This window comes from Cavia porcellus, unplaced genomic scaffold (assembly GCF_034190915.1).
Source record: "Cavia porcellus strain 051 isolate PalLab524CR breed Dunkin Hartley unplaced genomic scaffold, mCavPor4.1 scaffold_2, whole genome shotgun sequence".
NCBI lineage: Eukaryota > Metazoa > Chordata > Mammalia > Rodentia > Caviidae > Cavia > Cavia porcellus.
This window is the reverse complement of record NW_026947485.1, coordinates 77,846,134-77,873,923: the sequence shown is the minus strand read 5'-3', so window position 1 is coordinate 77,873,923 and position 27,790 is coordinate 77,846,134. Positions and strand designations below refer to the sequence as shown.

General features: G+C 51.9%; 1 protein-coding gene across 3 annotated transcripts in view; it reads right to left on the bottom strand.

Annotated features, from left to right (window-relative positions):
- Neurl1 (neuralized E3 ubiquitin protein ligase 1) overlaps positions 1 to 24,955 on the bottom strand; it is a 60,039-nt gene extending 35,084 nt beyond the window's left edge. Inside the window, exon 1 of one of the 3 annotated variants that reach the window (XM_063244649.1) lies at positions 24,411 to 24,955. In XM_063244649.1, the coding sequence (XP_063100719.1) occupies positions 24,411 to 24,495 (85 nt within the window). In that variant the 5' untranslated portion in view covers positions 24,496 to 24,955. Of the gene's footprint in view, positions 1 to 22,417; positions 22,530 to 24,410 lie in introns of those variants that run through there. The other 2 variants (XM_003474950.3, XM_063244650.1) reach the window with 2 other exon arrangements.
- Positions 24,956 to 27,790: the final 2,835 nt, after the last annotated feature.

The window sequence follows — 27,790 nt, the reverse complement described above, 5'->3', positions numbered from 1 at the left end:
ACCTGGCTGCGGGCTAGCATACCCCAGAAGTTCATAGAAAGGCCCTGCTGCACACCAGTGAATAGTGCCACTGCAGGGGCCAACAGGATGCCTTTCAAAGCTCTCAATTCATATGCAGCCAGCACGGCTACCCCCTGTGTACACCAGTCTCAAGGTTCCATTCCTTTGCCTGTGATGGAGTGGTCCCCTCCCAGGAAACAAGGCACCACAGGAGCTCTTTGAGAGGGGCTTCATACTCCTCAGAAAGAAGCACCAAAGAGAAATGGCTCCCTTCCTTAGATATGTGCATCCAGCTGTGCCTCCTGGGACTGCTGTGTCTCATCATGACCAGTCTAGAAAGGAGCCAACACGAAGATGCAACCCCCACATGAAGAGTGATGGAGATTCCTCACCTCTGGATCCTGCCCCCTGTAGACCCCCTACCCCAGCTGTCCTGACACATGGGGTGGAAAGTTCCTGGCTGGCTGAATCAGGGCAGGGCAGCATTTGTTATCTTGCAACAGGAGCCTGAGAAACAGCTGAGAATTCAGAATGCTCAAAATTCAAAATTAAGGAAACATAAAGCCTAGCCAGTTGTATCCCTGTAATTCCAGAGCTCTGGAAGGCCCTGGAAGGCTGAAGGCTGAGACAGAGGGCAAGTTCAAGACTAGCCTGGGCTACACAGCAAGTTCAAGGCCAGCCTAGAACACAGCAGTACCCTGTCTCTCTCTCAAAAATAAAACAGGGGACCAGGGATATAGTTCAGCAGCGCAGCACGTCCCTAGAAAGCATGAGGTCCTGAGTTCAAGTCCTGGTACAAACCATAAAAAATAAAAATGCAACAGAGGGAAACATTTGGATACTTCACAATCACATGAAAATTGCTCAGTATAGTTTGTCATAGGAAAATGCAAATTAAAACTATAGTGAGATAATTTTTTTTGTCTTTTTCCTTTTTATCGGTACCAGGGATCAAACTCTGGACTGCTTGCTTGCTAAGCAGGCGCTTATGCCGCTGAGCTAAATCTCCAGCCCCTTTAGTATTACACACCTATTAGAATAATCAAAACTGAAATCCCTGACCACAGCAAGTGTCGGTGGGAATGCGGAGAGACCTGAACTCTCACATATTATTGATAAAAATGTAAAAGGGTACTGTCATTTGGAAAACGTCTTGGCAGTTTATTTGAAAGTTAAATATACCTATCATATGCAACCTTTATTATTTACCTAAGAGAAAAGGAATAACAGGTCCGTATATACCCTTGTTTACAAACACTCTTCCAGCAACTTTATTTGTAAAAGCCCCAAACTGAAAACAACCCAAATGTCCACCAACCGGTGAAGAGAGAAACACTGCTCCATCCAGACCACGGAACCCGGCTCAGCAATGGGCAGCAGCAGACAGCTGAGTGCACACCACACTTCCAACGAATCTCAAAATAATTACCCAAGTGGAAGACCCAAAGGGGACTCCACACACACTCCACGATTTTGCTTTGCCAAGAATTCTTAAAAATGCAAACAGAACTATAGTGACGAGAAGTACACAGGAGCTACTTCTGGGTTGGGGCACCCAAAAGACATGGTGGGGTTTTTTCATTGTTATTAGCATGTGTTTGCAGTACATAATTATTACATCCATCATGGAGAGTTGGTAGGTGCCCACAACACATCTGATTTCCTCTCCCTTCCTTCCCCTCCTGCTCCTCCCTCCATCTCTTGGACCCCTTTCCATTTGCAAAAGATCTGTATTCCTGTTTCTTATTATTTGTCTTTTATTTTGTTCTTTAGACCCAAGGAAACTTCTGAGAGTGAGTAGAGATGTCCTCTAATTTGATGGCCCTGCTAACATCACAAGTATGTCAAAACACATCAAACTGCATATTTAAACACATTCCATGTATATATGTCAGTTACACTTTCATAAAGCTGTATTTAAAAGCCTATCAAAGGCCAGGTGCAGGTGGTGCACACCTATAATCTCATCACTTGGGAAGCTGAGGCAGGAGGATCTAAATTGAAGACCAGGCTGGGCCACAGTGAGACTTTCATCTTAAAACAAAAGCTACAAAAACTAGTAAAGCATCTAAGTGTTAGAGCGGAGAGAAGGGAGCAGAAGTTGTTTCTATAAAAAGTTGAGTGAGTTCCTGAAAGAGTTAATAGAATTATACGATTCAACAATTACACTTCCGGGTGAAAGCCTAAAAGAACTGAAAGCAGAAAGTGAGCGGGTATTTGCACCTCCTGTTTACAACACTATTGGCAGTGATTAAATGTGGGGGCCCATAAATGTTCACTGACTAAAAAGGGGAACAAAGTATGATCCATGCATTCCATGGCATCTGTCTCATCCTTATAAAGGAAATCCTGACACGCCACCTCGCAGACCAACCTTAAAGACACACGCACGCTCAGTGAGATGGGTCAGCCACCTGGAACAGTCAGATGCACAGACAGCGCTGGATGTGGGGGCACACACCTTGAGTCCCAACACTCAGTAAGCTGAGGCAGGAAGATCACTGTGAGTTTGAGCTCAAGGCCAACCTGGGTTACAAAGTGGGTTGATGGCCAGCCTGATGGCCAGCCTGAACTGCACAGGGAAACCCTATCTCAAAAAGACAGAGACGGATGTTGGAATTTAGGACCCTGGGAAACCAAACAAGCAGCTCCCCTCCCTGGTAAGTGGCTGCAGTGTGGCAGACTACGGGCCCCTCCAGGGGGAGAACAACCAGTGTCTTCTGAGATCCACACCATGTTGGAACTTACGAAGCTAGGAAACCAAGCAACCAGACTGCCTCCCTGCTAAGCAATAGTGAGCCTACTGATGTACGGCCTAGAGTCAAACATCCCATTTCCCCTACCCCCGTTCCCCCCACCACCACCACCCATTAGCAAATGGGAACCAGAAATCTGAGCATCTCCTGGGAGGTTGACCATAGCAAATAAGGGGGACTTCCTTCTACCATCTCTTTGAAGGTAAATATTTTTATTACTGTTTTGCTCTATTCTGATTAATTGTACTGCTTTATTCAATATTCTGTTTTGATAAGTTCTATAATGTTCTGTATTTCATTTTATTTTGATATACATGATTGAAAGAACAACTATTGTAAAGATAACGAAATATACTGTGATACCTATTACCGTTATCCCAGTAACCTGCTGTAAAGTTCTGTACCAATTTCACTGTACGATCTTAGTTGGCTTTATTCTGTCTTATCTGTTGTATTTTACCACTTTCAAAATAAATTTTAAAAAAAAGACAGAGAGGGAGAGAGAGATTTTCTAGAGATGGATGGTGGGATGGTGGTAACAGCTACAAAACAATACATGTAACTTTGCATCACTGCACTGTACACTTAAAAATAGATAGTACATTTTATAATATGGTATTTTCCTACAATTATGGGGTTTTTAAAAATATTTATTTATTTATTTATTTATTTATTTATTTATTTATTTATTTATTTTTGTGCTGAGGCTCAAACTCATGGCCTTGTGCTTGCCAGGCAGGTGCTTACGCCACTGAGCTAAAACTTTTTATGTTTAAAAAGTACAAAAACAAAAAGTAGGTTGAACTTTTTCAGAAGTTGCCGATCCCTCAGGAAATGCTATTAAATTATAGGTAGGCAAGGTACAAGGGAAAATCCAGCAGAAAACTGCACCCAAATCCATTCAAACATCTTTGAACTCTTATTTTACCATAAAGAGGCCCAAACTGCCTGCCACCTAAGAGCCCACAGAGAGGGCCCCACAAGGGCCACCCCGAAATCCCAATCCACAGAGCCAGGCTCCTCAGGAAGACTTACTAGAGAGGTCAGCTTGTAGGCTGTGAATAATGTTTTGCGTGTGTCTGGGTCATGTTGAACTCCTCCCCACGGTGAGCTTTCACCTCGGCCACCTGATCACTTGAGAACGGAAGAAAGAAAGACCCAGAGAACTGCAGCCCAAAATGCTGGCTTTAATCATCTCCAGGTGGGGTCCCATTTTTTCCTTTACGCTTTTCTGAATTTGCCAAAAGTAAATATTTCCTTTGTAGTAATGTAAGTAATGAGCTGCTTCCAAGGCAGCTTCTGCTGGTGAGGGAGCAGAGCTCAGGACAATGGCAAAATGAAGGGAAGTGTGAACCACCTGCCCCTAACCACACCCAGCCTCGAGGACACCTCGGCATAAGTCCCTGAGGGCCTCCCTCATTTCTGCAGGTGGACAAAAACAATCCTGAGGATCCAAACAATCCTGGGGAGGTGGCACCCCATCCGGAATCCAAGGACCCTCAGGAGGGTAAGAGAGAGCAGGATTGCATCCATGGCCATGTACCTTGCCACAAGTTCAAGGCCAGCCTGGACTACTCAGACAGTTAAAGGCCAGCCTAGACTACATATCCAGGTCCTGTCTCAAAAATCCAAAAAGGAAGAAAAAAAAGAAGCATTCTACTTCTCCATACACCATCCTGTCTATCGCATAGGTACTCCAGTCTTGGCCTGTTTTGTGCAAAAAAGTAAACAGAGACGGGCACCAAGTACACGCACAAATAGATTTTGAGGTGTGGATCCCCAGGCTAGAGGATTGTTCTAGATCTCTGCCTCCCTCCCTTCCTCACTGCCTTCTGATGCCATCAGGCCAACTGATGTACAGTGCGACACCCCAAGCTTCCACCCACAATGCCTTGCTGTGCCCCCTTAGGAGTTTTCCCACCATGGCACTGATCACCATCTGACAGTCCATCTGGTACCTTTTTAAAAAGAAATCTGTCCCTCCTCAGAAGAATCTAAGTTGATGGCATAGGGAATTTGTCCCCTGCTGTACCCTAGCACCCGGAACGGTGGCACAGTGGCCCAGTGGACTCGTTCAGATCTCGAGAGAGGGGAGGAGGATGCTGCTAACATAGTGTGTTGTTCCCCCTGGGGACGCAGTAGGTCTCCTTCAGCTCAGTACCTCTTCATGTTAAAAGCTCCGAAGTAGCCCTGTGCGTGGAGATGCCATCATCACTCCTCCGCCGCAATCTGCGTGGGCAGCGGGCCAGGCAGGAGGTGCCTCCCGCAGCTCTGGGCAATAAGCCTTCTTGGATTTCAGGCTGTGACATCACCTCTTCGTGGATCAGAGCACGAAGAGTTTCCACCAAGGGCTAGGGATTTAGCTCAGCGGCATAAGCGCCTGCCTTGCAAGTAGGCAATTGTGAGTTCAATACACTGTACTGATAAAAAAGGAAAAAGAAAAAAAAAAAAAAAAGAGAGAGAGAGAGAGTTTCCACCAAGTGACAAAGTGTACTGCAGACTTGGTTGGATGTCAAGGAGATCCAGTCAGAGGTGCTCACAGATCTCAAGGAAATGTATGTTCTTCAGATACCAAGAATTAGTGAGCAGGGGTCAGTGAGGCAAACCGGGAGACCCATGGAGCAGGGCAGGGAAGACAGTGACCTCCCAAGTGTCGAGCCCACTTGGCAGATGCTTCTCTGTTGGTGAAATGCCCCGGGCAAGGTCACAGTCCACCGGCATTATCTCTCTGGTCCATCCCAACTTACCCGGCCTGGTCTGGGTCCACTCAGCACTCAAGATTCCCTGCAGGCCAAGCAGGTGCCAGGAAGTCCAACCAACGACCATTTCCCAAGGGGAAGAGTAAACTGACTTTTGATTGGCTCTAAGAGTCTTTGTGATCTTGACTGAAGGGATCCAGTTCTGTCACCTCAGAGGAGATGGGCATTTGGGGGCAGCCCAGCTAAGAGCCAGGTGGTGGGCCAAGGAACGCACACTAAGGAAACCATGACTGACGGTCACTGCCCGTCACACTGCTCACCTACAAACTTCCAGTAATAAATCTCCAGTTTCAAACGAGCTCTTACTCTGTGCCAGGACCTGAGTTCCGCAACAGTGAACATGCTTACAGACACAAGTGTGGACCAAGGACCCTCAGGTCAGTGCCCAAGCTCAGGGTCTGAACCAAAGCCTGCATGACTTCAGGGCAAGTGCCCCCCAGAAGGCACCGCAGGTGCACCAGCTTCCCCTGAGATTCCCTTTTTAAAAAGCAGAATCCACAAGCCCACCCGAGGCTTACTGAACCAGATTATCTGGAGGTGGGTCCCAGGAATCTGTTCTTTTTTACAATAGTAAAATACACAAAACATAAAATTTGCTGTGCTATCCATATTAAGTGTATGGTAAGGTGCTCAGGTGCTATTCCGTATACCCCATCACTGTGTAACATCACCCACTCGTCTCCAGAACTCTTTCCATCAACTGAAACATGTACCAGTGACACAGTAACTTCTCGTTCCACTCCACTTTCTGCCTCTGAGGGGGCCTCATGGAAGTGGGATGAATTGTGTGTGTGGGTGTGTGTGTGTGTGTGTGTGTGTGTGTGTGTGTGTGTGTGTGTACGACTTATTTCATTCACCATGTCTTCAAGGCTCGTCTGGGTTGTGGGGCGGATCATAATCTCCTTGGCTTTAAGGAGGAATAGTATTACATGCTGTGTTTTCCTTACATACCCATCCATCCATGGACACTTGGCTTGTTTGCTTGCGTTACTATGAGAACCGTTTTGAACACGTGTACACAAATACATGCTCAAAACTCTGCTTTCAGTTTTTCACAGGTATATGCAGAAATGAAATTACTAGATCATACAGCAGTCCTAATTTCATTTTCACAGAATTGCCACACTTTTCCACAGTGGCTACACTGTTTCACAGTCCCACTGACAGTACACAGGAATCTCAGTTCCTCCACTTTCTTGCCAACAAGTTATTTTCTGGTTTTGAACAGTGCTCAGCCCAGTAGGTGTGTGTATGGCATCTCATTTCAGTTTTGGTTTGCATTTCCCTAATGATTAGCAATGTTAAGAATATTTTCATGTGCTTCTTGGCCATTTATTTGGGTATCTTTTTTGGCAAAATATCTACTCCATTTTATTATAATCAGGTTGTTTTGCTGTTTAGGGTTGTTTTGTTTTGTTTTTGAGACAAGATCTCTCTATGTAGCCCAGGTGGCCTCAAACTCATGGTGATCCTCCTGCCTCATCATTCCAAGTGCTGGGTTATAGGTGTCTACCACCATACCCATCCCATTTCAACTTTAAGAGTTCTATGTATATTCTAGACATAATCCCTTATCAGACACATGATTTTCAAGCAGTTTCTCTCATTCATTCCCTGGGCTGCTTTTTAATCCTATTGCTATTGTTTAATTTGGTTTGGTTTTTAAAACAAGCATTACCAAGTTGTCCGGGTGACCTCAAGCTCAACCTTAAATAACCTCTCATCTCAGCCTCTGGAGCAGTTAGGAAATAGAGGTATCTAGAGCCAGGGGTTGAGCTCAGCAGCATAAGTGCCTGCTTGGCAAAGGTGAGGTTGTGAGTTCAATCCCCAGCATCAAAAAAAAAAAAAAAGAAAAGAAAAGAAAAGAAAGAAAGAAAAGAAAAGAAATAGAGATGTCTGGCTCTCTTGATACATTTTTTAAAACCTTTTGTTTTCTTTTGTTGCCTTTGGTGTCACGTGCAGAAATTACTGCTAAATCCAACATCACAAAGCTTTTCCCCTATGTTTTCTTCTAAGAGTTTTATAGTTTAGGCCTCACACTTAAGTCAGGATTCGTCTTGAATTCATGCTTGTGTATGCTGTGAGTGAGCCCAACTTCATTCTTCCGCATATGGATATCCAGTTGTCCCAGCACTGCTTATTGAAAGACTGTCCCTCCCCCACAGAACAGTCTGGAACCCTATATAGGACCATAGATACTTGGATTTATCTCTGGGGTTCCCACTCTGGTCCATTGGTCTACCTGTCTGTTTTTATGCTGGTGCTACAGGGTTATTTCTGTAAGTTTGTAATAAGTATTAAAAATCAGGAAGTAGGGGCTGGGGATTTAGCTCAGCGGCATAAGCGCCTGCCTTGCAAGCAGGCAGTTGTGAGTTCGATCCCTGGTACCGATAAAAAACGAAAAAGACAAAAAAAAAAATCAGGAAGTTGAGTCCATTAGTTTTGTTCTTTTTTCAGAATTATTTTGACTATCTGGGGGGTCTTTTAAGGTGGAATCTGCAGGCCCATTAAAATGTGAGGAACAAGAGAGCTAGGGATTTAGCTCAGAGCATAAGCATCTGCCTGGTAAGCACAAGCTCATGAGTTTGATCCCCAGTACAAAATAAAATGTGAGAAACACTACACAATGCCTCAGCCCGTGGCACCTCTGAACCCTCCTCCCAGCCCTCCTGGGGCTCTCAGTCCTCTGCTCTTTCCTGGCTCTTCTTGGACCTCTCCACCACCTCCTGCCTGGTCCCACTCTGTGCACCCTGGGTCATTTAGTTCTCTGTCACAGTTTAAGCGACACCGATTGCTGCCAACACATTGCAGCCACAACCTCTCCCTGAGCTTGAAGCTCACATGAGGGGCTGCCGACCCCCCCATCCTCAAGTTGTCCGAGGGCTCCTCGGATACCCGGCCGAGACTCAAGCCACCTTCTTCCCCTCCAGCCCTCCTCTTCTAGATCCCAACAAGTCCCCATGCTCCTCATCACCGGAGGCCTGCATGCCATCCTGGCCTCTGCCCTCTCCCTCACCACTTGTACCATACCCTGGGCCATGCTGCCCAGCACATCTCTCCAGGCCGGGCTCCTTCGCCAGACCACTCCCCTGCCTCCCAGAGAAAACAGCTTGCATCCATACTCGTAGGGCAGTGAGAGTGACCTGGCTGGGGACCCATCCAAAAGCTTCAGTGCTCCCAGGGCCCAGAGACACCCAGAACCAGATCGCTCCAAGCATCGCTCTTTCACTCCAATGGCTGTGCTCACTACCACTAGGTGACTGCTTGCTCTTGGCAATCAGATCTTTTGTAATGAGGTTCTCACTGTCCCCGCAGAAGTGAAAGTTTACTGTACCCTATAAACAGCCTTGGATCACAGCACTGGTGATCCTGCGAAGGAGCGAGGAGTGAAATTCCCATAGTAAACAGCATGCTGCCTCCGGCCCCTTCTCTCTTCCCCACCCATGGGCCCTCAGCCCACCTTCCCTGACGGCTTTTCCTATTCCAGCCCAAGCTGGCTGGTGTCTGTGTCCTCTGTCCCAGCAGCGCTTTCTGTGAAAAGAATAAATGACTCAATCAGAGGCCGTCTTCAAAAGCTGGAGAATGGGTGGCTTCTCCACAGAGAAGAGCCCAACACAAGCATTCTTGTCTTGAGCTGGGGACTTAAGACAGAGCTGAGAAAGCAGACACAGAGAGCGTCCCTGGCCCAGGCAGCAGCAGCTGGCTGAGCCAGGCAGCTGGGAGCCTGGCTCCAGGTCAGTGGTCACCACAATGGCCTGCTTCCTGCCCAACTCTGCACCCTACTTGGGGGACCCTGGGGGCAGACGTGCCAAGCCTTGTGTCACCCTGGAGCAATGCACATGCACTGCTCCCTCTGTAGGGCTGCAGAAGCAAGGCCTGGTTTCCCCAGCAGAAGCCTCTGCTCAAACTAAAAACTGTGCCCAGCTAAAAAACCACAGTCATATGTGCACCTGAGCTGCCCCCAAAATCTCAAGCCCTGGACACACTGCCTTCTGGTGCTCCTAACCCTTCCCTCTTTGGGAGTCTGAGCAGGAAAGATGCTCTCCCCTGACCTGGGACTCTCAGGAGGGAGAAAGCAAGAGGCAGATGAACCACTCTGGGACCTTCTGCTGATCCTAGCAGGGCTTCTCTGGGCAGCAGGGACAGTTTACAAGGAATGGCGAACCTGAGTGCAGAGAAGGGACGTGGCTGGCCTTGCAATCTGGTTCACACAGCACGCCACAGGTCACAGCAGAGGACACCCCATCCTGACCTCGGTTTGTCCAGGCACATCCTGGGAGATGCTTGAGAAAAGACTGAGCCTTTGGGACACATTGGAAGGTCCAGGCCAAAGTCACACAGACACAGGAGCACCCTGGCTCTCCTGAGAGGTCCCTTCCTCCTTGAACCCTCACCACCCCTTCCCTCTTCTCCCACACATTCCCCCTCGGCTCTCTGGCCATTCCCAGGAGCTTCTGGCCAGACTTACCAGCACCCCCACCCCACTGGCACCTGGCCCACCACACAGAGGTTGGGGACCAGGGACCCGAGCCCTGGCTTCCAGACCTCCATCTCCTTCACCCCAGCCTGTGCATCCTCTCCAAGCCTGTCTCCCCTATGAAGGGACCAGGTTGGGTGACACAACTCCAGGCTTCTCCATCCTTGAGCACGGAGTGGCTTGCAGCCGTCCCCAGTCTGCGAACTTGGCAGGGAGAGAAGTGCCCTGGGCCCAGCCTCTGGGGCACAGACACCCTGGTGACCCTTAGAGGGTCCACTCATGTTTAACCAGGTCCCCTCAAAGTTCCCAGCACCTCCCAGTGCAAAACAATGAATTTCATTCCAAATAAGGGAACCTACAGCAAAGTTCCCACCACGGCCCAGTTCCGGCTGGTTTATGTTAGCTGGACAAGACTAAACAGACTTCACATTTTCAGTATTAAGCACTAAAAATGAAAAAGCGCCTGTTTGTCTCTAGAGCATTGGGGTGAGGGATTCGACCAGGGAGGCTGGGGGCGGGGTGGCTTCCCAAGGAGCACAGCTAGACCCTGGAGTCTGCAGAGGTGGGGATGGGAGGGTAGAATGGGAAGGTGGAGAGAGGGAGGAAGAGAGACCCAGCAGAGGAGACAGATGGAGGGAAAGGAGAGGGGCAGCCAGCCACGGAAGAGCCCAGAAGGTCCTACTCTTCTGCTTGGGCCAGGAGGCCAGGAGGGAGGAAAGAGGGGAGAGAAGGGACTCAAGTCAACCCTTCAACACAGCGCCAGCCTTGCTCCCAGCTGTCCCATCTGCCTCCCATGCCTGCGATAAGAATGTATTATCTGCAAAACAGAGCAGGCTGAAGCAAACTGCCTCTTTGCCTTCCCAGCAGGCCACCCCTCCACATACATCTGCCCAGGAGCCAGCCATGTGTTGCAGGGCCTGCCCCCACCCACCCATGACCAGGCCCTGGCATCTTGCAGCCTGAGAGCAGGCATCATCTTCAGCTGGCAGCACAGGTCCAGTGGTACTGGGTACTAGGACTCAGGCTCTGTAGGAGACACCGGCACCGGCCAACTCTGCCTCATACCATACCCAGGCAGCTGTTTCCTCCAGCTGCCACCCTGCCTACTCTGTCTATCCCAACATCTTCACCGCTCTTCCAACTCCTCCCAAAGCCTCCCTAACTCCACTTGGCCTCACCCTGCCTTCCGTCCGCTGCCCTCCCTCACCACATCGATCAGCACGGTAAGCTCCGGGAGGGTAGGCCAGTCTGTCCTCAGAGCCTGGCATGAGGCCTGGCACCAACGAGGCACCAGAAGGCCACCAGCACCATCAGCCAGGGAGGGCTTCCTGGTGTTCTCCAACTTCCCACCTTTGCCAGAGCCTGGAATCGAGGAAGAGCCATTTCAACAGAGAGAAGAAAGTGGCCTGAGGCAGCTCCTCTGAAGGGCTCGTGGAATCCCCCAAAAATCAGCCCATTCTTGCATTTATTCCAAAATATTTGCTGAGGGCCACTGTGGATTCCGGGCACTGAAGGGGCCAACACAGCAGTGAACAAGAGGTAAGCAAAGGGGCCCTGCTCACCACCAGTGTTCTCAGAGGTAGGGCAAGGAAGCACAGGGCAGCCACGGAAGAGACAGAGGCCATCCAGCCCAACCCACCAGTCAGAGGAGGCTTCCAACAGAAAGTGATGTCTGAGGCAAGACCCGGGGTTCAGCCTAATGATGCCAGTAGCTAAGGGGTGTGAGTGTGTGCATGCTAGTGGGGATGGAACCCAGGGCCTCATACACACTAGGCAAATGCTCTGCCCATGAATCACCCCAGGCCCCTGATTTCTGTTATTATAGCTAAACATTATCTCTAGTGAGGAACTAGGACATGGAGACATTAAGCCTCTAGCTCAGTGATGGCAAAACTTTTACAGCTTTCAATGATAAACAACCTGCTGGGGCACGCATGCCAGAGGTTTGCCATACTCTCTAGGGTGGCTCAGGCAGCACGACCAGGTCCCACCCTGGATCCTGCCCTTTAGCCTCAGGCTGCTCCAGCCTGCTTGCCTTCCCTCCTGGCACACTGGCATGACCACCCTAGGTGTCACTGGGGAAGTCCAGAATCCTGCGGGGCTGCACCAGGGATCAACATCTGAGTTGGGTTTCCCACGTCCAGCTGGACTGCTAGGGCTCTCGGTCTCTTAGGCTGTTCAGCCAGGCCCAGAGTAGGACAAGAGGGTCACTGCAGACCCAGCCAGCTGCAGCCACCCTACCTCTCTGGACAGATGCTGGTGGCTAGCACTGGACCCATCTCAGGTGCAGAGTCTCCTGGTCGCAGGGAAAGGGTTGTGTCCCTAGGAAGAAGTCCTTCTAGAGCAGGAGAGAAATTGCCCCACTGTTGGACACCACCTGCCCTGTTAGGTAGATCACAGGCAGACCTCTGAGGAAGTGGGGCTCCTCTGCAGCAGGGGTGAGAGGCTGGGAATCGGGGCCCTGCCCAAGCACTGCCACAGGAAATAAAGCCAAGACTACCAGCCTGAACAAGATGCAGGGATCCCGAGCAAGACACATAAGGGAAGAGGCCAGGGGCTTCTTGAAGCCCAGGACAAACAGAACAAAATGTTTTCTTTCTGGCGTTCTGGCTCTCTGGGAGCCACACGTGGTGATGGAGAAAGAAATGGGAGGGGTGAGGCACTGGACATGGGTGGTTTTCATCCCAGTGCCAGCCCAGCTGAGGACAAGGACCCAACCCTCTGCACCCCAGCCACTCAGCAAGGCATGAGGGAGACTGCTGGATCTTCAGACCACCATTCACAAACCCACTGTCACCACTACCTGGGCAGAGTGAGACAGGCCACATTGGGAGAGAGGCTGTGCCCCAACCTGGCCCAGGTCCCGCTTGCCCCAGCCACATGCCGAGCCCCAGGGACCCAAATTTAACATATCCCACTCCCAGCGTGCCCTTTCCCAGGGGCACTCAGCACAAGTAACCGTCCAGCCAGCACTAATTGGACCAAGCTGGCAGGGCCTGGGGCAGCCAAAGGGCCGTCACCGCAGATTTGACTCACAAGCAAGAGCCATCGGTGGCCCTCCATTAGTGTCACTTTGGAAGGCTTGAGGGAGCACAGTGTCTGCCCTGCTGTCTGGCCTGAAGATGGCACCCAGAGAACCAGCACTCTCAAGCATCTCAGCCTCAGTCTTACAAGCAGCTGAGAGCTGAAACCCCAGGGACCACGATTTGGGAGTCTCTCTACTGGCTGCTTCCTCTGCCCATGGCCCAAGAAGGTCTCCCCTAGAACACAAAGCCTTTCTCTTACCCCTAGGGCATAAGACCCCTACCCTGTAACTGAACCCCACATCCAAGAAGGGAATCGACAAAGGGATGCTTGGCCACCAGCTTCAAAGTGCAAGCCTGATTGTGACTCCTGGACCCTGAAATGGAACACTGCCCTCCAGTAATGAAACCCAGACATGCCCCAATTGGGAGCCTCGACAGCAACTCAGAATCTTGACCTGAAGAATGGTACTTTCACCCTAAATTGCAAAGATCTTTATGCCTCAGGAACTAAACCTTGGCACCAGATGGCTCCACCCCCTTCAGAACAAGTGTTCAGCCCTGCTGAATTACCTAGTGTGGGTTTTTGGGGGTCTTTTCTTTTTTTCTTTTTTTGAGACAATAGCTCAGGCTGACCTCGAACTCATGGCAATCTTTCTGCCTCAGCCTCCCAAACATCCAGCATTCCGTGGAATTTTAACAACCAGTGTAGTATCTTTGTATTTTGCTTCCTTAACACAACCTCAACTTGGGACTCAGACGAGGAAACCCACAGCATCTAAAACAGTTTTCTTTACATTTTGCAATGAAGGAGACAGTACACCTTCAAGTAAGCAGAGCCTCCATGTCCAGGAGGGCTGCCATCGGACGCAGCAGTGACCATGTGATGGCTTCCTAGTCACTTGTGGCCCACCTGACTCCCCTCCCAGCCTCTGGGCTGCACACCAGAGGTAGGATCTGGCTTGGTTCCTCGCTCCACAGGCCCACCAGCGCCCCCTCTGTACCCCAGAGAGGAGCTTTCCCCACAGGACTGAGCAGCAGGTCAGGGCCGGCTAGAACCGGTCACTCCAGGAAGGACTGGGCACCACACTGGTCCCAAGCCTGCCTTCCTCACTGGTTGCTGGAAGGTGGTCCAGGGTGCTCAACAGCAGGCAAAAGCCCTGGCTGTGACCCAGGGGTGAGCACAAAAAGGGGCGGCCTCCTCATGAGAGTGCAGTGCGGCCCAAGCGTCTGAAACAGACTTGGGATTCCACAGTTCTGTAATAATCTGGGCCTCAGCGCAGCCTCTCTGAAGTGAGTCCTGATCCTCACCATGCAGGAGAGAAATGACAGAGGGAACAAACACTTTAGGTGCCACTCAAATACAAGGGACCGGCCTGGTAGACAGCTCCAGACCAGAAGCAGCGGGCAGCGATCTCTCCCGTCCCTGTCCTTGTCCACCTCAGCCTCACATCTCAGCCCTGTATTGCATTCGGTTTTACAAAAGGGCGCCCAGCCAGTTCCTCCTCTTTTCGTCCCTTGATGGCTTAATAATTCAATAAGCACTGAGCCCCAGGGTGGAGGTCGGAGCTCCACTCTGGGAAAGCCAGATACACCCGCGTCTGTCCTAGCTGATTTACGGTCAGGATTCTGGGAACTGGCACACACGGTTCAGCCTGGCCAGGTCAGGACTGAGGCCTCAGGCTGCAGAGCCAGCAGGAATCAGGTGCACATCGCTCGGCAGGTGCTAGGGCCCTGCCTCTGGCCTCCAGGGAGCTACATGTGACAGGTGAAAGAGACATTAATTATAGATGATTTCCTAAGGGTAAGGATGGAACCAGCAGCTCAGGGCCAGCCAGAACCTGATCTCCTGTCTCTCTTCTTAGCTCTATAGCCTCACACCGTGGCAGGAGCGCAGCCTCCAAGGGTGCATCTCACCTCAGCATCTGACCTCCCACAGTGCCCTCAGGGGCCTCACTAACCACTGACTCAGACATCAGACTTCTGGGACGCACTGCGAGAACTTCGAGCTCTCTGACTGCTCCCACACCTGTAGCCCCACTTCAAAGATTGCGAGTGCCTCCACAGTGTCCCCCAAATCAATCTACAGCTGTCCCTGAGTGTCCATGGAGAAAGGGTCCTAGGGCCCTGGAGGACACATTACATACAGTGGTGTGATGCTGGCATCTCACCAATGGACATCCTGCATAGATTTTCTCGTGGTATCAGATACTGTGTAAGCACTTCATAAATAGCTGTTACCCTGACTCATTAGGGGAAGAATGACAAGGAGGAAATCCTGCGCCTGCTCGGCCCAGAGACAGTTCTTCCCCAAATAGCTTTGATCCATATTTGGTTAGATGTGTGGATTCAGAACCCTCAGACACAGAGGACGGTGGCACCAGCTTCCTGCTCACGGCCCCACCCAAGGCAGAAGCCTTTCCCCTCAACTGGAAGCCGAGTCTCCTGCCTGGCCCCTCCCTAATGGTCTCTCACCTCAGATGTCTCTGGGACATCTAGGTATCTTATGATTTCTCTGCATAAAGCCCTTCAGGTCCCCACAGACTCCAAGCAGGCAGGCATCCACAGCACAGCTGTGGCAACCATCTGTCACCTCAGGTGTTCCTCTGGGCTCTCTTTTCCTCAGCTTCTCTGCTCTTCAGCATCATCCAGCAAGCTCAAAGCCTTGAAGCTTTGTCACCCTGATCCTGCCTGGCAGTATGAGCTTGGAAAGCCACATCCGCTCCCTGGGACTCAGAGGAGGACTGAGAAAGGTGGCAGGACAAAACGACTGTGGAAATGAATTTGCATCCTGGTGTTTGAAGTAGGTGCCCAGCAGCCCCTCTGCTGGTATTATGGTTTAGCTCTAAACTGTCGTCCAAGAGTCCCTTGTTTGGAGGTGGGGCCTGGGTGAAGATGGGTCACTGGGGTGTGACCTGGCAGGGTGTATTCCTGTCCCCATCTCTTCCCTTCTCTTTTTGCTTCCTGTCCACAGTGATGTGAGCTGCTTCCCCTCACCCTGCCTCCTCCCTTATCACAGCACACACATCTCTGCCCCATTCCATGTCCCCCCGCCCCATCCTCTGGACAGCCAAGTGGCATTCATCACAACAGGGCCAAGAAAGGCCACCAGGTGACCAGGCAGGCACCCTTCTCCCTCCATCCCTAAATGCAAAGAGGAGTCCTTCTCCTGCCCCTTCCTGTGCACTGTGGCCAGCGACTTACTTCCACGCACCAAAGAAGATAGACAGTGAAGCTGTGGAAAGGCCAGGATGTGGCTGCTCCACGGCTCTCTTCTGAAAGGTCCTCGACCAGGAGAGCCGGGTGAAGCTCAGTCCCCCGCCTCTGCAGCAGCGTGGGCCTCCTTGAGCGCTGTTCCCCAGCACAGAGTGCCTGCTCTGGTCTGGCCCCAGGAACACCCTCAGCAAAGTCCTCCAGACCCAGCTCGGTGCTCTCAGCTGAATGCCACTGGGGTGGCATTCACTTAATATGCAGGGACCAGATCTGACAGGCAGACATTTCTGTGGCCAGCACGCTTACTGCTTCTGCACTGGCACCATGAAGTCAACCCCAACCCATTTTTAGGTCATGTCCCTGGAAAAACCTTCCTTGACCTCCCACACCATGTCAAGTTCCCCCATAACAGCCCATATTCAAACACAGCTGCCTGCGGCAGTGAAGACAGAACTGGGCAGAGCAGGGAGATAGCACACTGACCTCCAGTCCTGTGCATGGCTGCACATGGTGCCTCTCTTCCCAAGCATGCAAACAGGGAGAGGGCAGCAGAACTCCTACTTTACCACGGAGAAACCTGACAGATTCTGCCTCAACTGGGTGCCCAAGGTCAGTGCCTACAGCAGAGTCACACAAACAGCATGAGCCAAGGGCATGAAGGGGTGAAAATACCTCTTTACAGCTGGTGGTCTTTCTCTCCAGGCCTACACCACAGTCTACTTAGAGAGGAACATTAGGTACTACAGACAACAACTGAGGGGCTGCTGCAAACACCTAGCCAGCCTTCACCAAAAGAAAGAGAGAAAGAAAAAGAAAAACTGCCAAGAACATGAAAAACAAGGAAACAGTCATCACAACCAAGAGATGACTGAGAGAACACAGCAACGAGATGGACAATGTGGTTACTAAACATTTAATGTGATATCCTGCATCGGAATCGCAGAACCAAGAATGTACAACAGGAAAGCTGAGAACGTCAGAACAAGCTATAGGCGTTAATTAATGACAGGACGTCAGTACTGGTTGGTCAGTATCATCAATGCCCACACTGCTGAGCCTGGAGATCACGACTGTAATCCCAGCCACTGGGACACCTGAGGAGGGAGGATCATTAAGTCCAAGGCCAACCTAGGCAACTTAGCAAGACTCTGCCTCAAAGTAAACTTTAAAAAGGGCTGGAGATGGGGCTGGGGATTTAGCTCAGCGGCATAAGCGCCTGCCTTGCAAGCAGGCATTCGTGAGTTCAATCCCAATACCAATAAAAACGAAAAAGACCAAAAAAAAAAAAAAAAGGGGCTGGAGATGTAGCCAGAGATGGAGAATTTGCCACCACCAACACGCACGTTCCCTGGGTCCCATCGTCACTTCCAGCTGGAGGTCAGCTACTTGGCAGCACCCTCTCCTCCACCTGTGGGACCACTGGCCCATTGCTGAGGCTCAGTGTATGTCTGTGAAATGGAAGGGGCTGCCCTCCCCACACTTACCCTCCCACAGTCGGGGCAGCCCACCCTCCTCATACACCTGGGAAAACTGTAGTGCCCATGCCCAGGGCCAGACAGAACCCTGCCCCAAGAGCAGCAGCTGGAGCAGGAAAGCCAAGCCGCCCACCTGCTCCCAGGGACTCTCATCTCTCCTTCCTCTCCCAGCCTTCTCGGTCTCCAAGCCCTGGCCCTCTCCGCCCCTCACAAACATCAGCACCTGTTCATTTCTCAGAGCAGCAGGATCCAGGTAATGACCCCTGATAAGCATCTTTTTTTTTTTTTTTTATCAGTACCGGGAATCAAACTCAGGACCGCCTGCTTGCAAGGCAGGTGCTTATGCTGCTGAGCTAAATCCCTAGCCCCTTGATAAGCATCTTTTAATAAACTGAGCTGGATCTATTATCCAGAAGCTCCATTCTTCCCCACTGGACCCCTCTCCACCCTCTGTCACTTCCTAGGCTGCCCCATTAGGGCCTCCAGTCTGGCCAGGCAGATGCACAGGACCAGGAGGCCTCTGCACTTTGGCTTGCTGGGGAAAGGTCAACAGGCTGAGCCTCCTCCAATCTGCCAAGCTCAGTGGCCTGCTGGCTCCGCCTGTGCTACCCTGTCCAACCGCTGGCCAGTTCACATCCCTCCATCAGAGGCAGGTTTCCCAGGCGTTACCAAGGAAACCACTTGCATCCTATCCAATGTTGCCAGAGCAACGGCTCAGCAAGAAGGCACCCCTCAGCCTCTAGCCCCTGGCTATGCAGGTCCAGGAGTAAGAGTCACAGCCTAACAGGAAAGGGGCCCAGTCAGCTGGTACAGGGTATGGAGGCAGCCCTGGCATTTTTTGAGCCGTACCCAGCTCCTGTCCTCTTTCCTCCCCTCACTTTGCTCCTTCTGTTTCTGCTTTTGCCATCCGGCCTCCATCAGAGCCCTCTGCTTTGGAGCCAATGCCTTGGCCTTGAGGAGCACACCTGGACATGTGCACACACCATCTGCTACGGCCTAAATTGTATCCCTCCAGAATTCATATTTTGAAACTTCAGTGTGACTACATTTGGAGACAGTTTTCAAGAGGTAATTAAGGTTAAAAGAAGTCATAAGGCTAGGCCCCTGATCTGACAGGATTGGTGGCCTTGTCAGAAGAGGACACACAAGGGGCTGGGGATTTAGCTCAGCGGCATAAGCGCCTGCCTTGCAAGCAGGCAGTCGTGAGTTCGATCCCTGGTACCGATAAAAAACGAAAAAGACAAAAAAAAAAAAAAAAAAAAGAAGAGGACACACACACACACACCCAGGAGGATGCACTTGAGGATGCAGCATGGCAGAGAAGGCTGTCACTGCATCCAGCCATGCTGGCACCTCACCTACATGCCTTCCCCCAGAACAGTGAACACACTTTTCTGTTACCTAAGCATCAGTCTGTTCTTTGTTCTGCTGCCTGAGGGGACTGAAACGCCCTCCCAAGGGAACGTGAGGCACAGTGTAAAGGAGTTCTCCCAAGGCCAGCTCCCTGATGGGTGTGGACAGAAACCCCCACTCTGCCTTTCCCCAGCTTCTGGACAGCATCCACAACCTCTGGTTGCTCTCCTATAAAATAGGGTAATAATAGCCACATTGCGTTTGTTGGGAGATTAAATGAGTGCTATGCATCAAAATCTGGGCTTCTTAAAAATCTTTTATTTTCCTTCATTCCTTCTTCCCCCAACCTGTATTTTTCTGCAGCTGGTGTTTAAATAAAATCACCACATTCCTCTTGCTCAAAAGCTACCCCTGGCTCCCAAGGATAAATTCTACAGGATAAAATCTGTCTCAGGCTGACACCTAGCCAGCCAGGGGGGCTGCCCCCAACCCCAGCCTGAGCACCTCCCTGCTGGGCCACTCAGGCAGGGGAACCCCAGCACCACACCAAACATCCACCCAACTCCAGGCCCCTCTCCACTGAGGCACCCATCCCATCCACCCCAAGAGTACCCCGCAAGAATGTTCTGAGGTCCCAGCCCCTACAGTTCTCAGGCCTCAAGTAACAGCCCCAGGGGAGGTTGGGACTCCATCCCAGAGTCCACGGGGCTGGGCACGAAACCAGGAACCTATATTTTAGACCTAAACGTGATGCAGGTAGTAGCTAAACATCACTTTGAGAAACACTGGCTCAAATGAAAAGAGGATTCCCCTCAAAAGTGCCGGGACACACACACTCACAACAGCACCTTCCTCTCTCCCAGCACTCAAAAGGCTGAGGCAGCAGGACGGCAAATTTAAATCCACTCTGGAAATTTAGGGACTCTGTCTCAAAGTAAAAAGTGAATCAATAAACAGGGATGAGGCTGTAATTAGACAAGCGGGGCAGGCAGGAGGGAGGAGCAGATGACAGATTGGCGAGGAGCACTGCAGCAGAGGCACAGGCAGGGACTGGGGCAGGCCCAGCCTTCTTGGTCCCGTGCAGGCAGGCAACCAAGGGTAGATGCAGCAAGGACCCCTTCAGGCTCCCTCTTCTTGGGCTTTGTCCACAGACTGGAGAACTGCCACCTGCTCTTTCCACACGACGGAAGACAGCTCTTACCAGAGGCTGAGCCCTCCAGCAGGCATAGTGGTTACAGTATCGAGCTCTAAGGATAGAAGGCTTTGGGTTTGAATTCTGGTTCCATCAGCTTCCAGATAGGTGAGGTGGGATTAGGTGCTCACGTTCCCAGAGAGACACATGGTAGCCACTGTGGCTATCATGACAATTAGCGAAACGGTTCAAAGGTAAACTGCCGGGCTAGCAGGATGGGCATTGAGGGGCCCACGTGGGCTGACTCAGCCGTGCCTCTCTGCAGCCCCAGGGCCACTAAGGAGGCCACCAGGCACCCCCTGGACTGTTTGCTGTGTCTGGGGGCAGCAAGCTGCATGAGCTCACCTAATCTACAAATGTCACAACAATCAAGGAGAAAGCCAGGCACAGCCCGGCTGAATATCTGAATATCTGAACTGGTGCAGAATGGAAGCCCTGAATATCTGATTACAGCACCTTGGTCACTGTGGCAACAGGAAGGGTCTGATGAAATCGGCTCTTTTGGAGAATCACGCTGATGGACCAGAGGCAATGAAGCCAGCAGCTGTCACAATATCCGGGGCACAGACCCGGATCACAGAAGCAGTGAAGGCAGCAAATTGCCTGGGACCTTGTCCTAGGAGGGCCATGCTCCACTCCCTGCCCTAGAGGCAATGAGGAACTCTGGGTCTTCGTGAAACTTCCGGCTGCTAGCGCTGCTGCCACTGGGCCTGTCCACCTCAGGAATCGGGGCCCCTCAGCCAACCTCAGCCCCTTGTCCCTCAGCCATCACAGAAAAGAACCTCGAACACCAGGTGTCTGGCTAGTGTCACATCCAGCCAGAGCTGCAGGATGACATCCCTGCAGTGTCACAGCCAGGGGCTTTGGAAAGGGTCCCACTCAAAGAGCAGCACCTTTAAAAAGATGGGCAGTCCATACCTAGATGCACATCCAAGAGAATCAAAAACAGGTGTTCAAACAAAAACTTGTACACCAATATTCAGAGTACCATTGTTCATAATAATAAAAAGTTGAAAACAACCCAAATGTCCATCAACTGATGAATGCAAGAACAAAATGCAGCATAGTCGGACAATGTAATAGTATTCAGCCACAAAAAGAAGAGTCATACTACGGTACGGATGAACCTTGAAAATACTATGGTAAATCAAAGAGGCCAGACACAGAGAACAAATGTTGTATGAGTCCATGCATATTGAATGTCCAGAATAGGCAAATCTATGGGGACAGGACATGCATGCATGGTTATCAGGGCTCCGGGATGAGGGTGATGAGACACCACTTAGTAACACACATGGGATTTCCTCTGAGATGGTAAAAGCAATCTGGATTTGGAAGCAATGGTTACAACATCATGAATATATTAAAGGTCACTGAACAGTGTACTTTAAAACAGTGGGCTTTATGTTATGTAAATTTTATTATAATTAAGAAAGAGAAGACAGGAGGTGGGCCACCCAGCCCTCATGACAGTGGGGCGCTTAGGGCTGAGTGCCCCTCCCTGAAGGCTTTCCTAGTTGCCAGCCCCTTCTCACAAGGCACCAGGCAGCCAGGTGCTGGGGAGGAGCGGAGCTCGGCCCGCACCCTCCCAGACCAGCACACTGCAAATCCCAGTGGGAACAGGCCCCATGAGTCTCCAGGACAAAGACCTATGTCCACCACCAGAGAGTGATGGCCAGTCCCGAATCACACTGCCCCAACAGCAAACTGGAATTGGAATCTGTGGATCTCCAATTCGTCCCAGGGTACCCATTGACCAGGACCCCTCTACCTGTCTTAATTATAAGGATGAGAAACCTATGGGTCAAAATTATAGAAGGAAAGAAAAAAGTAATACCAGTTGTCCCCACCCCCACCCCAGCAGACTTCTTGATGGTCACTGCCAAGAATCAGAACTCAAATAAGAATTCTAGATGACAACAGAAGCAGAAGCCCGGGCAGCAGTCAGAATCGCAGCCCATGGGTCCACGTGCATCCAGGGAGCAGAAAAAGCTGGCTGCCCCCGACACATCAGGAAAGACTGTAGGTCAGTGACAGGAATTATCACAGAACAAAGGCACTGACTTGGTTAGAGTGGGCAGATGGACACAGATGCCCAAAAACCAGGCTGAGAATGAAGACCAGTGGACCCAAGAGGCAGAGTAGAAGGTAGTGACCCTCCATCCTTACCTTCAGGAGGGGACACAGGTCACAGTTCCCACAGCATCTCTAGTAGATGTGCAGATAGAGATGGGAGATGGGACATCTTCTTCCACTCCACTCCATCCCTTGCCTCCTGCCAAAGATCCTCACCTCAGAAGCCTCAGAAATCCACTTCCAAACTTTAGGTGACAAAGGTGGGGTTCCTGGGGCCTCCTCTAGCTTTGCACGGAGGTAAGGAAGAACGGGGCCTTCTTAAGGGGACAGTCTGTGAGTATTCAAGAAGCAAATCAAATGGTCAGCCCCCAGCTAACCCCCACCCTGAAGGACAAGGCCCAGCTTCGCCAACTGACACAGCCACTAAGTCATTGGGGCAAATTACTCTCCTTCCCCTCATCCTCATTTATAAAGGGTCAAGTTGAACTGAATGATTTTTACAGGTTCTTCCATCACTGGGAATCTGTCTTCAAGGGTCCAAAACAATCTCCATCCATATTAACATAGACAGCATGACTGAACATGTTTTACAAAGAGCAAAATGTAAGCAAAAAATCTTTTTCCCAGGGGGAAAAATGTATGGTTAGCCTTCTGGGGACGATCTTGATGGCTCTTAACATTTGTTTTTTGTTTGTCTGTTTGTTTTGTCTTTCCTTCCCATTCGTATAATTTTCTTTTTTACTGAAATCACAAAATAGTCTCCAAAAATATCATGGTAATGACTGCATATATACCATGGTTCCTGGGCGCTCAGACTTCTCCCTACTATAAATATCACTGCCATGAACCCTATCCTAGTGCTGAAGGACTTTGCCTGTCTCCCATTTCCTCACAATTTACTCCCCAAGGTGAATTATGAAGTTGATGCATAAAATATTTTAAAGAGTCCGGCTTTGTCATCATGTTAGTTCCTAGGAAGATACAGTGGGCTCTACTGCTTTTCCTGGACCAGGAAGATGAAGTTGTCAGAGCTGCAGTTAGACTTCCGGACAGCAGTCCTGTCTCTCCTCCTCTCCCCAATCTTGATAGTAACCACCCAGCAAGAGGAAGGATAGAATTCCAAGTCAGAATAGAGGGCAGTGTCCCCAATGCTTGTGTCGAGGGCTTTGTAAGCTGAACTAAGTAGGGTTGTCCCCAGCTGTAAAATGGGAATGGTTTGCTCTGCTCTGCTTGCCACCCCCAGGAGCTCACTGGAAAGGTATATGTGAAATTCTCCGCAAACTGCAGTCATTTGTGTTACAGGGCACTACTAGTATCTATCCTGCCCTAACCTAGAGGCTTGAAGGAGAGGGTTGCTTCTTGTGAAGGCTTGCCTGGCTTTTTTTCCATCAAACAAGCCTAGGACATATGCATCTGGTTCTGAAGATGCTTCCCGCAGAGAATGAGCAGAGTCTGTGGCCTACAAAAGCCCAGCAGATCGCCCCGAAGGTACACAGCCTGGAATGGGGCCTAGGGTGCTGAATGGATGGCAGGGACGGAGGAACGCTCCTCTGATCCAAGGCTCCAGCCCTTCTTTCATAGGGTTCCAACTAGGTAGCTGGTCTTTGGCAGCACTAGAAAATCAAACTGTTTCCAGGGATGTAAAAGGTCAAGCAAGTGCTGTGGAGAACCCCAGAAGCCATCAGCCAGGAGAGGGCTGCCTCTTCAGGACCAGGTGTTTAATGCCCTCCCGCTGGTCATGCAACCAGTGTTTCCACCCCAATGCCTCCAACACGAAGTGCAGTCAAGGAGGCCGGGTAGGAGGTGACTCCCTGACACCTAGCTCCCCAAGCCTTCTCTATCCACCCAGCCAATGCCCTCACCACATCCGCGAGCTCCCTAGCCTGGCTGAAAGGGCTCCAAAGAGCTGCGCAAACCCCGCTACCCAGCGCCACCACCCCGCAACACAGGCAGCCCTCGCAGGGCCAGACGCGCTAGCTTCCCGGTTCCGGGAGCACCCAACAGGTGGCCCTGCCCGCCTCGCAGCGCACCGCCGGCTCCTGCCTGCGCCTGGTCCTCGTCCTCGGCCAGCGGCAGCGACGCCTACCTTTGAGGTTCTGGGGGTGGCCCCGCGGCGTCCGGTTCGGATTTCCGCGCGGCACAGACGAGACACTGGACGAGCTGTTACCCATGGCATCTGGCTCTAGGGGTCCTGCCGGCCGGGGTTCGAGCGGGCGAGGTGTGCAGGAGTGCGGCGGCGAGCGCGCGCCCCGCCGAGGGCCCTGCCCGGCCGGGTCGGGAGGCTGCGGGCGGGCGGCCGGGCTGCTCTCCCCGCCGCGGGCTCCGGGTCGCCGGCGGGTGCTGCCCGCAGCGGGGTCCTGCCCGCACCGGGTCCCGCGGCCGGGAGGCTACCTGCCCCCCATGCCCCACGGGCGGGCCCCGGGCTGCGCTCTCGCTCCCGCCGGCGCTCGGACTCCAGCGCGCTGCTCGTGGGCCATAGAGTCAGGGCCGCGCCGCCGGGAGGCCGACTGGGTCCCCGCCCGCGGGGATGGCGACGTGCGTGGCTCCCGGCCTCGGGCGGAGGCACATGGAGCGGGCGCGGGGTGTAGGGCGCCCCCGCGGGGTTTGGTCTCTGGGCCTCTCCTCCCCGCCCCCGCCCGCCGTCGCCAGGACTCCCTGGCTCCGGTTGCCATGGTGACAGCTGCGCCGGTGAATGAGAGTCTCAATGACACGCGCGCGCCCGCGCGTCCAGATGTGGTCCCGGGGCGTGCCGCGTTCCCAGCCGGCTCAGGTCCTGGGTGGCGCGGACCTGCCTGGGGCTGGGACTGAGCGGCTGGAAGACGGGGGTCGGCGTTGTCCCTAGCCCCAAATGGCACAGGGAAGGGTTCCAGAGGGGTAGGGCGTTGGGACAAAGGAACCCCGCGCTGACCACAGGCTCTGGGCAGATCCGAGGGCGCTGGAGCAGAGGCTCACGCGAAGGCCCAGCGCACCCACTGGGACTCGTGGCGCTGGAGGCCTTGAGATGCCCACAGACCAGAACCACGGGACTGGAGGAAGTGTGGCCAGTTATTCCCGGACAGAAGATGGACATCTAGAATATACAAAGCACTCCTGGGACACGGGCTACCGAGATGAACGGACATTCTCAGAAGTACAGACAGCTAGTAAGTACGTGGGGAACAAATGCTCATCACACTTGATTACCACAGAAACACACATTAAAACCACACTGAGTTCCATCTTACTCCAGAAAAAATGACCATCATCAAGAAATCAAATAATAACCAAAGCTGACAAGAGCAAAGGTGCCCTTCTGCTCTGCTGGTGAGAGTGTAGCTAGAACAACCACTGCAGAAAACAGTGTGGAGTCTGCTAAAGACTAAACATAGAAGCTCCATTTGACCCTTCTAGGGATCTTCTCAAAGAGTTAAAGTCCACGTATTATAGTAATACATGCTACCCTTGCTTACAAGGACACAATTTATGGTAGCAGAATCTTAGAGGCAGCTGATATTCCTGGAAAAACTGAGTCTTGGGCAGAGTAGGGAAGAGGCCTGGGCAAGCCAGCAGAGAAGCAGCCTGTGAGCTGAGTGGTTCTGTCAGCTGCTGGAGACTGACTGTGGCCTCTGTCAGTCACAAGGCCTTCCCGGGGAAAGGGCTGTGAAAGTGTCCTGGGCCCATGGCCCGTCCACCAGTATAACTCAAGGAGCCTGCAGGATGCCAACAGGAGATCATCCTCCTCCAGCCCAGATCTAACCCCAACCTTAACTTTCCAGTGTTTCAGGGGGAGAAGATACCACCACCCACCACCACTCCACCACCAGAGAACCAGCCTCCCTGGCCCTCTAGGCACCCCAAACACCCTGCTCTTGCCTCAGCAGCTCTGAGCCGGAGTCCATGAAGACATGAATGGGGCAGTGGCTGGATCACCTGTCCTATTCTAGATGTTCTTCCCCCACATCTGCTAGATCAGCTCCTCAGTGCTCTGGCCTAACTCAGACACTGACCCTCCTTGACCATCCCGACTGAAGGACCCCCCCACCACTCTTACCACTTTCCCTATAGTTATTCTGGTTTATTTTCTTCATAGCACATACACAAATTCATCTAAGAGTAGCCTCTCCCCACTTTTTCGCGTCTGTCTCTCCGCTAGACAGCACAAGGCCTGCAACAGGGAGTGAGCCAGTGGGTTCCTTCTGTCTTGTGCAGATGGCTGTATGTCCCTGCCTAAACCAGCAGGGGTCAGCCTGGTGCCTTCCAAGCCACCCCTTGGTCCCCTTCAGCCTCCACCCACAGCCCATTCCTGGCACCCGACTCTCACATGTCAGAGACCCAGGGTGGTCACAAATATCTGTGGCAGGAGCTCATGGAGTCTAGAGGGAAAGCCAGCCCCTGACCCTGGACACAAGCCCTCAGATGCCCGAGGTCACATGCCAGTCAGCTGCGGAATGGACACGGCAGTGTGTCAGGCTGAGGCCTGCTGTCTTATTTATGGGCAGTGTCCTCCCAGGGCTCAGTCCTAAATCATGACTCATGCACCAGCAATCCCAGGGCTCTGAATAGCAACACGATCACAATTTGCACACACACCATGCGCGTGTACTTTACTATGCAGTCTGCACCCTCCTTTCTATATCAGTACACTGCTGAGGCCCCTGGAATCTGCTAGAATGAAGTCACCAAGTGCGGCTGTCAGAATAAATGTGAGGACTCCTATAGAGGAGGCTAATCCAACTCGGGAGGGTGTGCTGGCAGGGGCCTTCCTAGTTTTTGGGGATGGTGACTCTTGCAGCTTCACATCCTTCCTAGAGGGTCCCTGAACCTGGACCCTCTAGGATCCTCTGCTCCTGGAAATACAGCCTCTGAGGCTTGGGCAGAGGGTGGGTGTGAGGCCCAAAGGTGGAGGACAGCAGGGATGTCTCACGTCTCCCTTGGCCTGAGCCTGGATCTGTGGACAAAGCAGGGAAAAGATGAAGGTCAAGGGAAAGGAGAGGGAAAGAGGGACTGAGGGCTCTCCTGAGGGCAGAGGCAGGCTGATTCCAGGGAGCCTCAAAGAAAGGGGCCAAGGCAGGGTGCTGAGCACAGTTCCTAGAGGGTTGCAGAGATCATGGGAGGATCACCAGGTCGAGGAAGGCATCCCTGGGGCAAAACTGAAGGAAATTCTCTCTCAGAGCCACGAAGGTGTCCTTTCACACCGGCACAGGCTGTGTCCTACCCTGGGCCTCTCCCCAGCCTCCCCCTGGCCTTCCCAGAGAGCACTGGATGAGAGGAAGGGGCCTCACTGTTAAGTGTCAACTGGGTGCAGATCCCTGGCCAGGCAGTGACCCAGCAGATGGCCGCACAGGACCCTGAGAGGCTGAGTCTGACTCCCAGAGGGTCCTGTGCTTCAGAAAGCTTCTCCTGCCAGGGGCTGTGGTTCCACCCAGCTCCGAGGATCAAAGCTCACCAGTAACCTGTCCCCCAGAGCAGGTGCTGGGCAGAGCCCTG